The 15,243-nt window shown below is 42.6% G+C and overlaps 1 protein-coding gene across 7 annotated transcripts in view; it reads right to left on the minus strand.

The window, feature by feature from the left end:
• Htt (huntingtin) overlaps positions 1–15,243 on the minus strand; it is a 149,213-nt gene that overhangs the window by 113,624 nt on the left and 20,346 nt on the right. For 6 of the 7 annotated variants that reach the window (NM_024357.4, XM_039091788.2, XM_006251230.5 and 3 more), the window contains 4 exon segments: positions 1,677–1,815; positions 7,342–7,421; positions 8,098–8,157; positions 14,165–14,285. In NM_024357.4, the coding sequence (NP_077333.2) occupies positions 1,677–1,815; positions 7,342–7,421; positions 8,098–8,157; positions 14,165–14,285 (400 nt within the window). 7 annotated transcript variants of the gene reach the window in all.

A 15,243-nucleotide genomic window follows, 5' to 3' on the forward strand; every position in this document is an offset into this window, starting at 1 on the left:
GCTCAACCCTTTGGGGAGAGCAAACCAACCTCTTTTAGACAGAAAGAGGAGAGCCGTAAAGGAGTCTGCTGGATGACAGAACTGACAAACTCAGAAATCACAGGCCATTTTGAGCAGGATGTGGAGAACTGCCAGAGGAAATAGACCAAATAAGCTATCTCATGAGCAAGAAATGACACTGCTGTTTGAGACGTCAGAAACAACCAATAATTACTAGGTTTAGGAAACAAAAAAGTGTTCATATTAAGCAGCCATCACTATTGACTTGGGCATATTAAGTACGTTCAATACAGACGGGACTACTGTAAAAAGATGCAAGGGTTAGAGCCAAGCTCACCTCTTCTATAGTTAAAAACAAATGTAAAATTTAAAAATCCAAATCCAGCAAAGTAAGCATGGTTGTGCTTGCCTCTGACACAGAATCATGATAGGAAAGGGCGGCAATGACACATGGGCAGAAAAATGAGTATACCTTCCTTAAATGAAGTAGTTAATAACTACTTTTAAAAAAAAAAAGAAAGTGTTACCTTGCTCATGGCATCTATATCATGGAAAGATCCAGAACCACTATGTGTGTGCATACTGGGCTCTGACAGCAGTTATCAGAGACTCCTGACATCATTGCACAGTGCTCATTTCTGCAACCATCAGGAGCATCCACCACTCCAAGGAGTAACAGTGACAGCAGCAGCAGCTCCCTTAACATCAGGACAATCATTTCCTTTCCTCATCCCAAACTCTAGGAAATCATTTTTTTAAGCATCACATTAATATTAAGAGGAAACCACTGTAGTTCGGAGAAAAACAACATGTGAAGTTAAAGAACATAAGCCCAGCTCTAAGGGGCTAACACCCGAGAATCACTTGGGCTTCTAGCTTCTAGTCTAGACAAAAGAAAGCCTCAGGTTCAGGGAAACGCAACCTCAAAGGTAACAGGCAGTCAGTGACAGAGGAGGACAGCTAGCACCCTCTTCTAGCCTCCATGCACACAAAGACTCATGCAGACACACATACACATGCACATACACTTACACAAATAAACAATGAGAAAAGGTAGAAGTTGGAGAGTTGACTCGGGGGTTGAGAGAACTGGCTGCTCTTCTAGAGGACCCAGGTTCGGTTTGCAGCACCCACATGGTGGCTCACAATCATCTATAATTTTAGTTCCAGGATATCCAACACCTTTTGCTGACTTCTGAGAACACTAGGCATGTACACAGTACATTGACAAAACACACATACATATAAAATGAATACTTTAAAAATAAACACTTTTTCAAACGAGATAAAAAACAAAGCCAAGAATCATGCAACATTGACTTCGTAATGAAGTCTTGCTTTCTGGGCACTATAAACCAAAGAAGAGTCCTGTGGTTTTAGGGCGTCCACCCCCACAAGGCCAATCTGTTCTTCTCTCTTTCCTATGAAGTCTCGTTTCCTCAGCTGGCCAAAAATGACCAATTGAGTATACCAAAACCCATCCACTCTGGGGAAATGCCTTTGAATTTGCCTCTAAAAACTATCTCCCTCGACAAGTTACCCCGTGAAAGGAAAGCAGAAGTGAAACACAGCTCTTGAGATGCCTCTGAGTAAAGCCAACAAGACTCCAGAAGCAATCTCAAAAGACTTTCTCCCCATAGGTCCACAAGACTCATGCCAAGAGGCAACAACCATACCTTAATTTCATTGTCATTCGCGAAATTGCCAAAAGAGGCCATAATTTTAGGAACAGCTGCAGCCAAAGTCTCCTGAACTGACTCCTCCGGTCGTTTGCTTGTTCGGGTCAAACATGGAAGAAGATTCACCAGATAAGGCCTGTATGCACAAGAGGAACATGTATCATTCTTCAGGTCTCCTGTGTTAAGAAACATGGTTCCCTGTCAGGGAAAACCCAGTTTTATAGGTGAATTGGTCCTCAGTAGAGACCACAAAGCACAACTACAAGTACAGGAGGCATAAATGCTGATTCAAATTCAACTGTCCTTCATCTCTCCGAGAAGTTACAAAGAACATTAACAAGTTAGGTGCAGGGACAAGCAAGATGGCTCAGTCGGTAAAGGCACCTGTTGATAAGGCTGAAGACCCAAGTTTGATCCCTGGGACCCCCACAAAGGAAGAATTAACTATAAGTTACCTTCACCCATATGGCATGGCACACCCATACAAGGACACACAGACAAAATGTGACTGAAAAGGTTGGGTTTAAATATTGTTTGCCGATGTTGCTATTAGCTCTTCTTTGAAGGGCTCTTCTTAGAATTCTGCACTAAAGCCATCTGGCCCTGTCCTTTTGTAGGATTGGGAAGTTTTAAATGATTTCTTCTATTTCCTTAGGGGATATGAGCCTACTTAGTTTACCTGCTCTTGATTTGATTCGGTACATGGTACCTGTCTAGAAAATCATCCATTTTACCTAGATCTTTCAGTTTTGTAGAGTATAGGCTTTTGTAGTAGGATCTGATGGTTTTTTAAATTCCCTCAGTTTCTATTGTTATGTTCCCCTTTTCTTTTCTGATTTTGTTAATTTGTATACTGCTTCTGTGCCCTTTAGTTAGTTTGGCTAGGGGTTTGTCTATCTTGTTGATTTTCTCAAACAACCAGCTTTGGGTTTGTTGATTCTTTGTATCATTCTCTTTGTTTCTATTTAGTTGATTTCAGTCCTGAGTTTGACTATTTCCTGCCTTCTACACCTCTTGGGTGTATTGCTTCTGTCTGTCTAGGGCTTATAGGTGTGCTGTAAAGTTGCCAGTGTAGGATCTCTCCAATTTCTTTCCAAGGGCACCTAGTGCTATGAATTTTCCTCTTGGTACTGCTTTCACTGTGTTTGGGTATGCTGTGCCATCATTTTCATTGAATTCCAGGAAGTCTTTAATTTCTTTCTTTATTTCTTCCCTGAATAAGTGTCTTAGTTAGGGTTTTACTGCAGTGAACAAACACCATGGCAAAGGCAAGTCTTACAAAGGATAACATTTAATTGGAGCTGCTTTACAGGTTGAGAGGTTCAGTCCAGTATCACCAATGTGAGAACATGGCAACATCCACGTAGGCATGGTACAGGGGGAGCTGAGAATTTTACATCATCTGAAGGCTGTTAGCAGAATACTGACTTTCAGGCAGCTAGGACGAGGGTCTTAAGCCCATGTCCTCAGAGATATACCCACTCCAAGGCCACACCTCCAAATAGTGCCACTCCCTGGGCTAAACATATTCAAAATACTACAGCAAGTTATCACTGAGTAAAGAGCTATTCAGTTTCCAGGGGTATGCAGGCTTTTTGTTGTTTCTGTTGTTATTGAAGTCTAGCTTTGGTGATCTGATAGGATACATGGAATTATTTCAATTTTCTTGTATCTGTTGAGGCTGGTTTTGTGACTGATTATATGGTCAGTTTTGGAGAAAGTACCATGAGGTGCTGATAAGAAGGTATATTCCTTTGTTTTACGGTGAAATGTTCTATATATATATCTGTTAAATCCATTTGGTTCATAACCACTATGATTTTCACTGTATCTCTATTTAGTTTCTGTTTCAATGACCTGTCCATTGGTGAGTTGGGTGTTGAAGTCTCCCTCTATTACTGTGTGAGGTTCAATGTGTGTTTTGAGCTTCATTAATGTTTATTTTACAAATGTGGGTACCCTTGCATTTGGGACATAGATGTCCAAAATTGAGACTTTGTTCTGGTGGATTTTTCCTTTGATGAATATGAAGTGTCCTTCCCCATCTCACTTGAGAACTTTTAGTTGAAAGTCTATTTTATTGAGTATTAGAATGCAACTCTCCCTTGTTTCTTGGACCATTTTCTTAGAAGACTCTTTTCCAACTTTTAACTCTGAGGTACTGCCTGTCTTTGTCATTGAGATGTGTTTCTTGTATGAAGCAAAATGCTGAATCCCGCTTATGTATCCAATCTGTTAGCTTATGTCTTTTTATTGGGGAATTGAGTCCACTGATATTGAGAGATATTAAAGACAGATGATTGTTAGTTCTGTTATGCTTGTTGTTGGAGGTGGCATTATGTGTGTATGTTTTGGTTTTGTCTCTCCTTTTGGTTTTGTTGAGATGATTAATTTCTTGTTTTTTTCTTTGGTGTAGGTACCTTCCTTGTGTTGTTGGAGTTTTCCTTCTAGAATCCTCTGTAGGGCTGGATTGGTAGATAAATATTGTTTAAATTTGGTTTTGTCATGGAATATTTTGGTTTCTCCATCTATGATGATTGAGAGTTTTGTAAGGTATAGTAGCCTGGGCTGGCATCTGTATTCTCTTAGCGTCTACATGACCTACCTCTGTCCAGGCTCTTCTGTCTTTTACGGTCTCTGTTGAGAAGTCTGTTATAATTCTGATAGGTCTGCCTTCATATGTTACTTGGCCTTTTTCCCATACAGCTTTTAATATTCTTTCTTTGTTCTGTGCATTTAGTGTTTTGATTATTATGTGACCAGAGGAGTTTCTTTTCTTGTCCAATCTAAGATCAAAAACTCAGGTGACAACAGACATTTGCAAGGATATGAAGGAAGACGAACTGTCCTCCATTGCTGGTGGGATAATAACTGGTACAAGCACTCTGGAAATCAATCTGGAGGTTCCTCAGAAAATTAGAAATAGATTTACATGATCTATACCACTCTTGGGCATATACCCAAAAGATGCCCCTCCATACCACAAGGGCATGTGCTCCACTATGTTCATAGCAGCCTTATCTGTGATAGCCAGAAGCTGGAAACAACCCAGATGTCCCACAATTGAAGAATGGATACAGAATATGTGATTCATTTACACAATGGAATACTATTCAGCTATTAAGAACAGGGATATCCTGAGTTTTGCAGGCAAATGGATGGAACTAGAAAGGAGATAGTTTATGCAGCAAGCACAGAATGGGTTCAATCCCTAGCATCCACACAAAAACCCAGACATAGTGGTGCTCACTTGTCATCCCAGCACTAGGGAAGCAGAAACAAGTGAATCTCTGAGGTTTAGGGCTGGCCAGCCAAGCTTCATCAACAGATCCCAAGACAGTAAACAACTCTGTCTCAAAAGACAAGCTGGACAGCTCCTGAGGAACTATACCCAGGAATGACAGACACCCTGACCTCTCTATATACAGGTACTGACGTGCACCCTTACATAATAACATTCAACAAACAAAATAAAGTGTGGACATCATTCTACTGAAAAAAAATCGTGTTAAAAGCTACTGTGGCCTGCTTCCCCCACACTTGACATGACCATCCTTATTGGGAAGCAGAGTAGTAATGGTGACTTCTATGGAGACCTTGGAGCCACAGGCAGACAACAAAGTGAGGAGAACTACAGAGCAGATGCCTAGGTCTACAGGATGGTCTGGTACCATTCTCTTCTGGAGAGAAGAAAAGAATGTCATCAGACCCCCAAGATTCCAATCATCATTCCTTCGTGCTACAGGCACATACAACCAGAAGGGCTGAGGCATGTAAAAGGCAAACTGACTGGAGGTGAGGCTTCAAAGGCACAGCTGCCCATGAGTTGTCTATGCCTTTGTATATAAGCCAAATAAAACCCATTAATTTGGCAAGCCAGACTTGATTGAACTTCTGTTTTGTAAGCCAGCTCCTTTTCATTAGAAATCAACACAAGTTTCTTTTATGCTCCCCAGGAAAGCTGCACAATCGGGGGGGGGGGGGGGGAGTGGTGAAATCAAATGGGGCTTTCAAACAACATCCCATTCCTTACCTTCCTTACCTTAGAGAAAAATGTGTATAGAGTAGGACTGAGAAAAAAAGAGACTCAGCTGACACTCGGTGCCTGCTATAGTGGGGCCAAGGCCCTCTTATATAGCAAGTAGGCCTACAGATACTACAGCCATCTTTGTTAGGCAGACATCTGCTACAATTTAGAAGATTAAAAGGCTAGAATGCCTACATAAGGAGGTGACTATTTTTCTGAGACATCAAGCTATCATGAGGAAACAAAACCAATTTGTTTGAAGAACTAACGTTGACCAATGAGTCAATAGAGCATCTCTGAAGTGACGAGATGGGAAAGGGCCAGCAGAGGCTAAATTGTCTCTTGTTCTGAGTGAGAGGTCTAGATTTTATCTAAACAGCACTAGGGAATAATTAAGAGGGTTTAAGGAAGGGCCTGACAGGACAATCACACTTTTGAACAGCTATTTTGTCTGATGTTATACAAATCTGAGATATATTACATCAATAATACGACATTTTCAAAGTAAGGCCACTTGAGCTGAAAATGTGTAAATGTGGTAAAGTGCATGCTTAAGTATGCCTAGTCTTAGTACCAAAGCCAACACAAAAATAAATATATCAGCGTAGCAAAAGGAAAAGTTCTATAAAAAGAAACTTCCTTAGTGACTACATCTCTGTGGCCACATAAAATTCTTACTGAAACTCAACCTAAATTGAACATATCCTTGTTGTTTGTTAATGTGAAGATTTGGAGCACTCTGTTATAGTTCTCATGGATAGAGCCAAGGGTCTTTGGGACATAAGCAGTACATTTTACCAGCTGAGGATGAGGAAAGAACTGACATAACTACAGTCCTGTTTTGTTACTCAAGCCACAAAGTCAGTTGGGTGGGCTGACAATGAGACTGGCGGTAAAGCAATTGCCTAGCATGCCCAAGGCCCTGGATTCAATACCTAGCACTACAGGAGTCAAGGACGATCAACAGACAAGTACAGTTTTATGCACAGTTCGCTTACTTCTCCAACCAATGCTACACAAATGCTTAGTTTTCAATAACTGCTATGCTAGCCACTGCTGAGCTCAGGGACAATCCTCAGGCCCTGGGTAAGGACTCCTTAACCAATGCATTGAGTGTTCACTGTGTTCATGTTGGAAATGAAACACAGAAAGGTGAGACTATTACTCTGGAATCTCCTGGGGAATGATGGGACAAGAAAGAAGCACATTGGGCTGGAGAGATGGCTCAGCGGTTAAGAGCACCCGACTGCTCTTCCAGAGGTCATGAGTTCAATTCCCAGCAACCACATGGTGGCTCACAACCATCTGTAAAAGAGATCCGATGCCCTCTTCTAGTGTATCTGAAGACAGCTACAGTGTACTTATATATAATAAATAAATAAATCTTTAAAAAAAAAAAGAAAGAAAGAAAGAAGCACATTAATAGAGGATATGAGAGTATTCCTAATAGAGATGGGTCTTTGGAAAGAAATATAAGAAAGAAATGCTGACAGCAACCAAAAAGGACACAGATAGGCAACTTAGAGTGGACAAGAATGATCTCTCAGGGTAGACATGTGCACTGGAACATACAAGACAAGCAGGACTAGCCATCTACCAAACAAATCTTTAAAATACTACAAAGGTACAACTTACCTGCACTTCTGAGGTCGAACCAGGTGAGCCAGCTCAGCAAACCTCCACAGAGCTGCACGCAAACTTCGAGGAGCACCATTCTAAGTGGGGTTAATAAGGGATGTGTTACATTAAGAGTCACATGCTCTTTCTACAGCTAGGTCTACTGTATTGGAGCCGCTTGCATCCTCCCTTGGAGAGTTAAACATTCTCTTTCTCTGTTAATTTAATCAGAGAAAATCCAAATTAACAGGGTAAAATGATGGTAACTACTTCAAAGATTTTTAAGGTCCTAGGGGTTGGGGATTTAGCTCAGCGGTAGAGCACTTGCCTAGCAAGCGCAAGGCCCTGGGTTCGATCCCAGCTCTGGAAAAAAAAAAAAAAAGGATTTTTAAGGTCCAGAGGGCTTCCATTATAAAAATATAGTTTTAAAAAAGAAAGAAAGTTGCCAGGAGCTAGAGATTCTCGGGGTTAAGAGCACTTGCTGCTTCTGCAGAGGACCTCAACAGGCACTGCGCATACTGGGTGCAGAGAAATAGACCCAGGCAAAGCTCAGACCCATTTAATAAACAAATCTTTTAAAATATTAAGTTAGTGCTTTAAATTTCTATTTCAATTAATAAAAATGAGTACATTTTTAAAGAAAACTTAAGTCTGCTTCACCAAATGGCACTTCCTTCTAACAGTTCTACTTAATAACTTGCAAGATAAAAATCTCATCAAGTACTCAATAATAAAACAGTATCATCTTCTCAATAATGCAGAGCAAAGACCCACCTTTTTAATTTCCTTATAGAGTTCTAACTGTAGCCTTGGAAGATTAGAGTCCATCAAAGCCTGCAAGAAATAGAAGAGACTTTATATAGAAGATAGACATTCTACCTATAGTTCTAAATCCTACCCATAAAGCTAAATGGCAACCACAACTTCAAATTTTAAGGGAAAGTAACATTATCAGCAACTAAATAATATGCTAAGAAAAAATTAAATGCATATAAAAAAATCACAGAATATTCTAAATACAGGTCTTTACTAGGATAAAAACAGAAGAAAAAAGAATTTAACATTTATAATAATCAAACACTATATAATATCAAATTAAAAATAACCCTAAAGCTTTCATAGTATAAACATTCAGTCTTCACTAGTTCACCTGGACAGCTCAGATGACAGCCTCTAAGTAAGCAGGATATGGGGGCTGTACTTGTAAGATCTGAGCCCTTCCCTCTGACAGGGAACATGTAACACAGAATCATCTTTTTTGAGGTTCTAAACTTCCGAAATGATGAGGATACTCACAGCCCCCACTCCCTGACCCAGCTAGGTCTCAGTGTCAGCTAGGAAGTCTTATGATCCTCAGAGCTCATTTCTTGACCTTCCCTGATCACTTCGGAGCTAACTCAGAAATAAGATATGATGGTTTGACTGAAAATGGCCCCACAGGCCCATAGGGAATGGTGCTATTAAGAAGCGTAGCCTTGTTGAAGGAAGTGTGTCACTGGGATGAGCTTTGAGGTTTCAGCTGCCCAAGACAGGGCCAATGTCACTCTCTCTTCCTGTTTTCAGTGCAGATATAGAACTCTATGCTACCTCTCCAGCACCATATCTACCTGCATGCCGCCATGCTGTTCACCATAATGAGGGACTAAACCTCTGAACTGAGACCCAGCCCCAACTAAGTGTTTTCCTTTACAAGAATTGCTGTGGTCGTGGTGTCTATTCACAGCAATAGAACACTCACTAAAACATAAGGTCCATGTATCTGACTTTGAGCCGCAATCAAATCTAATGGCATAAAGTCCACATTAGAGAAAGACTCCCTATTCTTGTCCCTAAGAACTTTCTCTTCTAAAATGGCATGTCAAAACTATGGAGAGAGAGTGAGTGACCCAGCTCTCCTTTTCAGTCACATGTAGCACTGACATCTAGAGATGGTTAGCTCTGTCAACTTGACATAACCTAGATGAACTGGGACTACTCTCAGTAAGATACTGTCTAGATCTGGTTGTCCTGTGGGCATATTTGTGAGGTGTGGGGAGCGGGTGTGGCGGCAGTCCCAAGATGGCGCCCGAGACTGCAGCTAAGTTTCATGACTAGCACCTGACTTCCTCACACACCCGAAACTAGCCATGTCCATTGTGAGGCTGCGCAGGTGCACCAAGACACAAGATCAGGCCATGTGATATGGACCTATGAACTGAGATTACGCGGACTGGACTGCTGAGGCGGAGTTGAGGGAGGATATAAGGGAGTGTGCTCGGGGGCTGGGAGGAGGAGAGAGGAGAAAAGAAAGGAAAGATTGCTGCTTGCATGCTGTAAGGTTCCTGAATAAACCGCTTTGAGAAGAACGCTGTGTCTTCACTCTTTTCTGCGGGTCGGAAACAGAAGAGACAGTGAGGGACTATTTTGATTGCCTCAGTTGATGTGGGATGACCAAGGCTGAAAACGAGTAGCAGCACTGCCTAAGTTTTAGACCCAGGGCAGATAAAAGTAGAGCAAGTTAGCTGAGCAACAGGCGCATGTGCGCCTCTCTCCGCCCTGCACTGTGGCTGTGACCAGCTGCTCTGAGGCCACTAGAATGATGGACTGTAACGTGAAGTTCTAAGTCAAATCCTTTCTCCCTTCAGTTTTTTGCCAGGATATTTTATCAGCAACAGAGATGAAACTAGACATGAGGATTATCTACCGGGCCATAAGTTTTAAAGTTAAAACAGAGGCACACTTTGGAAAATTGATTCAGAAAGAGTATAACATTCCACCAACTTTAAAAAAAAAATTCATGTGATGTGTGCCTGAGTGTATGTATGTGTACAGTGTGTGCACAGGAGCCTGCAGAGGTCAGAAGAAGGCACAGGATCCCCTGAAATTTGGGTTACAAGTGGTAATGAGCCACCTTATGTACAGGGAACTGAAGTCAGGTCTTCTGCTAAAGCAGTAACCTCTCTTAACCAATCTTTCTGGCTGGCCTCACCAGCAAATTTCAGACCCTGATTCTGCTGCTGTAGTTTGAACAAAAGAAGCAAATCAAGCTGACAAACATTAAAAAGACTACTTTCAAATAAAATTTAAGAGTACATCAAAGGGGTTGGGGATTGAGCTCAGTGGTAGAGCACTTGCCTAGCAAGCGCAAGGCCCTGGGTTCAGTCCCCAGCTCCGAAAAAAAGGAAAAAAAAAAAAAAAGAGTACATTGAAGCCTGTTTTAGCTATATAAATGTTGTGTGAACCAAAACCTACTTTATTTTGTAGTAAAGAAAATGAAAGCCCTGTTAAGGGCGGAGCATGGCTCTTCCATGAGTCCTTCATGGGGTGGGGATAGAGCTCACTATAGCTTTCTCTCCCCCCCAACTCCCCACCTGCCTCCACACATGACTGCAAACAAGCTCTACCCATCCAACCACCAGCCTCGTAGTCTAGGCACCATCCTAGCTCATGCCTTCCCCTCAGCTGGGTCCTTTTTCCATTCCCTATCAGAACTGGCCAGTGAGCTACAAGAGGTCCCCATTTTCTACCAAGACACAAACTACTTAAATTGACCCTCAAGATACACCATTTTCCACAGCCTGAGAAGGGCCTCGTCTCCTTTCTGAGACAAACCTCCAGGTGGCAGGTAACAATGAGAAGATCTTTCCTGCTTCCAGCTGCTCCCAGCTGCTCCCAGCTGCTCCCAGGGTGCGACCTCCGTCTCCCTGGGAAGACTGTGCACGTTACACCATGGGTTATTTTTGGACACATTCACTTTACCACCTAAGACTATAAATCACTTGAAGGCAGGAACATACTACCTGGCTAACAGAACTCAATGTATTTTGAACACAAAAGACAAGTAATAGCTGCCCATTTTCTGGACTAGAAACTGGTCTTAATAATACGCACTACAATTCTTACAAGAAAACAAAAGTCCCAGACTACAGAGTGGACCATTCCTGCAGTCCTACCATTCCCTTCTCCCACCGTGCCCTGCCTTTCCTCTGTCACAGTGAATATACCTAGCTGGACCTGGTCTTCCCTACTGGTTTACCCTGAACACTGTAGCAGTTGAAAAGGCAGAAACGTGAAGGCAGCTATAAGCAGGAGGGAAAGAGTGAGACTGGCCTGACTTATTTTCAGTGCTATGCTGGAAGCTGGAATCTGTGCCATCAACTAGAAAGCACAAAGAAACAGGACGACAGTAGAGGTAGGCAGCCAAGATCCTGAACATAAAGCCGAGGCTGTGACAGTGATCGTGGCCTGGAACACGCACCAAGCCATCCTGGGCAGCAGGAGCTTCAGCAGGAAGCCACCACAGAAGAGTTTTGAACGAAACTGCTGCTTGCACTTGAAATAACAAGGATATGGGCAATTTAGACTCACATTGTCCTCTCTGCCCTTCCTAATGCCCACCTACCAATCAAGGCAACTTGTAATAGTTCTCTCTGTTTTTTTTTTTTTTTGGGGGGGGGGACGAGGGTTGTTTTGTTTTTCAATCTCCAAAGTCCAAAGATCAAGAACCGAAATGTCAAAGAAAGCCTCCTGATCCCACATAATGACAGCAGGGTGTCTGGACTTGGGGGAGAAAAAACTGAAAAACATATGTGAGCTATGTGAGAGTCACTAATTTACCAAGTGTGTAAATTAGGTGAAACCCATTCAGCCATTAGGCCAACATGGAAGATAAGTCACAAATACAACCCTATACTGGATGGGTTTTGACTACCTGACACAGCTAGGGTTCTTTGGGTGGATGAACCTCAAATGAAGGAACATGCCTCCTGAGAGTGCCTGGAGGCAAATCTGAAGGGCATTTTCTTGATTAATGATCAATGTAGGGTTGACCCAACTCACTGTATGCAGTGCTATCCCTGGATAGGTAGTGTTGGGTTGTAAACGAAAGCAGGCTGAGTAAGCCATGAGAAGTGAGCCAGTAAGCACTGTTCCTCCATGGCTCCTTCTTGAGTTCCTGTGCTGGCTTTCTTTTGGTCATGGTGTTTATCTCACCGACAGAAAGAAAACTAAGACGGCATCATGTGCAGGTGCTTAGGAAGTGACAGGAGCAATCTCCCAAAGGCTGCCTCACCTCACCTCAGCCATTGCTCAGCCTCAGCAGATGGATGGAAACCTGAGCACCAGAAGTCAGCTTCTGACCACAGAGCAAGCTAACCAACGGGCGGTGACCTGCTCATATGGGAAGAATTTCTCAGGCCAGGGGGTTCTATGGCTCCACTAACAGAAAGCAGAAAGAAACAGTGAACTGACATGCCACACTCTGCCATGTAACTGGACAAGAGTAAAAATCCCATTAGTAACGTGAATGTCTCACCAAACACATCAACACGCTCACATATGTGCCATAGAGACAGCTTCCATTTTATAACTGAGAAAACTCAGGTTCACAAAAATCAAGTACATCCCACCAAGTTGTTCAGTTACTAGGTGAAGGAAATCACTCTTCCCCGGGCCTGGAGAATCGCAGAGAGAACTGCAGCGGGCCATCTGAACCCACGTTCCCCAGCAGACAAGTCATCCTGAGTAAGGCTGGACTCATGAAGGAAAAGAAAGGATAATTGCATGGCCAGTATAATACATGGTGCTTTAAAAGGACCCAGGAAGAAAGTGAAAGGGCTGTTCTGCTTTAACACTAATAGGGAGGGAAATGACCCTTATTTAGGGAGAGTTTCTGGTTCATCCAGAAGCCATAATTATGAGGAGCCTTCAAAGAGAGGGAAGAGACAGTGTTTTGTACAGTGATCTAAATTTCAGGACTGAGACTCAAATCAGCAGGAGAGGGGAGGCAGAAGGAATATAAAGGCCCAAAGAAAAAGGATCCTCGCACAGAAAGTGAGATATGCATTCCCCTTAGCCATCTTTCAGCAGCAGTTTATGAAGGAAGAGAAGGTTGAGAATTACGTCACAGAGCCTACCTCCATGAGAGTCAACGTGAGGTAGAAGTGACACCTAAGACACTAGTCCCACTCACACAAAGCAATGTAGAAGTCGACCAGGACAGGCATGGGTCTCCTGAGAGGTGTATGTCAGAATGATGAAAACAAAATTGATTTTGCAAAATATTAAGAATGAGAACAGAAACTAGGCAGGGTGGCGCAGTTTTAATCCTAACACTCAGAGGGCAGAAGCAGGCAGATCCTTGTGAATTCGAGGCCAGCTCAATCTACATAATGTAATGAGTTCCTGGACAGTTAAGGTTACACAGTCTCAAAAAAAAAAAAAAAAAAAGGAAAGAATGAGGCCTGGGAAGGAGGACTTTCTCTCATAGCAGAAAACCCGGTGAACACTGACATAGTGAGAAAGGTGCCCAGTCTTCTCACCTCTTCTGGCACTGCAACTGAGTGGCTATTGCTTCCTGGCTCCATTATCCTGTCTGTACTCTCCTTTCTCCCCATTCAGGCATGCTGCCTCTAATTAGCCTACCCTGAGAAACCACCCTTCAACAACAAACAGAACTATTTGACCTCCATTAGGAGGGGCAGGAAAAGAAACGAAGGAAGGCATGCAAGACTTCATTCGCCCACACCCACCTTTGCACCCCCAGAGCTCTGAGGTTCTTCAAGCAATGCCCAAACAGAAGTGGCAGCCCACAGAGACAACCCTCTTAGAATTAGGCAGCCAGTGGTCACATAGACTCGGACCTGGGTACCATAATGGTGCAAAAGAACAGTTCCTGCTGATAGAACACATTTAGCTGTTTATGGGAAAATACCCCAGGCTCTCCAAGCCATATGCCCAAAATGGAAAATATGTAGATATTCTGAGGATGTTTCACTCAAAGCAAGAGAATGCTCATCAAAAGCTTTGTCTCTTAGTGCACGACAATTATGGGAGCGCGCCATCATCAGGAGGGGCGGCTTACTTTGATGACTTTGTTGAGGCACTCATCAGCCACCATTCTGACGTCTGACTCCGCATCGTCGCTGCACAGCAGAAACAGTTCCATAGCAATGCCCAAGAGTTTCTGAAATTCTGGAGAATTTCTAAGTAAGAGAGAGAGAGAGAGAAAGAGAGGTGGTCATAGTCATGAGGGAGCTAGGAGAAATGATGACAAAATACAATGAGCGGTCTAAATGGAATTTTAGAACAAGAAAGAACACTTCATAAAAATTAAGGATATCTGCATAAAGGCAGACTGTAGTGCACGGCCTACTGATACTGCTGCCCTTTCTTTGTAAGATTTCATCTAAACATGTTTAGAAGATACTGTCTAGAATTCTTAAATCAAGATTGCTTTTACTTTTACACGGTATCCCTGAAGCCTTGAAAACCCAGGAAGCCAATCAATCTCCTTTATTTCTTTTTAATCTGACTTTCAATGTGCTGCAAGATCCAGCTACATTTCCTCAGACTGCACAGGCTCACAAGGTTTCTCTGTTGCAAGAAACAGAATACTGGTATCACAAAAACCAGAATCTGGGCACTTGTGTGGATAGTTGTTTGTATGAAGGTAAGGTCAGGTGAAATCTTAATTAGTCAGATAAAGATAGAGCCTGTGATTGGGCAGTGGAAAAATTGGGTGGAGCTGAAAGTTTTAGAGAGGGGGCGACAGGGAGACAAGAGATGGATGGAGAGAAGATGGAGGAAGAAGATAAACCAGATCCATGTGACCTAAAAGAGCCATAGGTAGCTATGGATATCGGAAAGAAACAACAGAGTAAAATAGGGTACATTTGCCCCATCTAGGTGTGTAGCTTGTACTTATATCAAGTTTTATCGAGTTTTGAGTTCTTTTGTGGACATTTTGGGGGTTGAAGATTTACTGTTATTAATCTAGCTGATAAATTACAAGCCTCTGGAGTTTTCATTTTACAGGGCTAGGGGTTTAGAGCCAGTGGTAGCCAGTCTTGGCAGACTGGCCTTAGGGAACAGATGGCCTGGGAGTGTGGAGCAGTTCAGTGGCAGGTTAACCTCAGGAACCTGGGAAGATCTCAGCTTGCA

The sequence above is a fragment of the Rattus norvegicus genome, chromosome 14 (assembly GCF_036323735.1).
Source record: "Rattus norvegicus strain BN/NHsdMcwi chromosome 14, GRCr8, whole genome shotgun sequence".
Taxonomy (NCBI): Eukaryota; Metazoa; Chordata; class Mammalia; order Rodentia; family Muridae; genus Rattus; species Rattus norvegicus.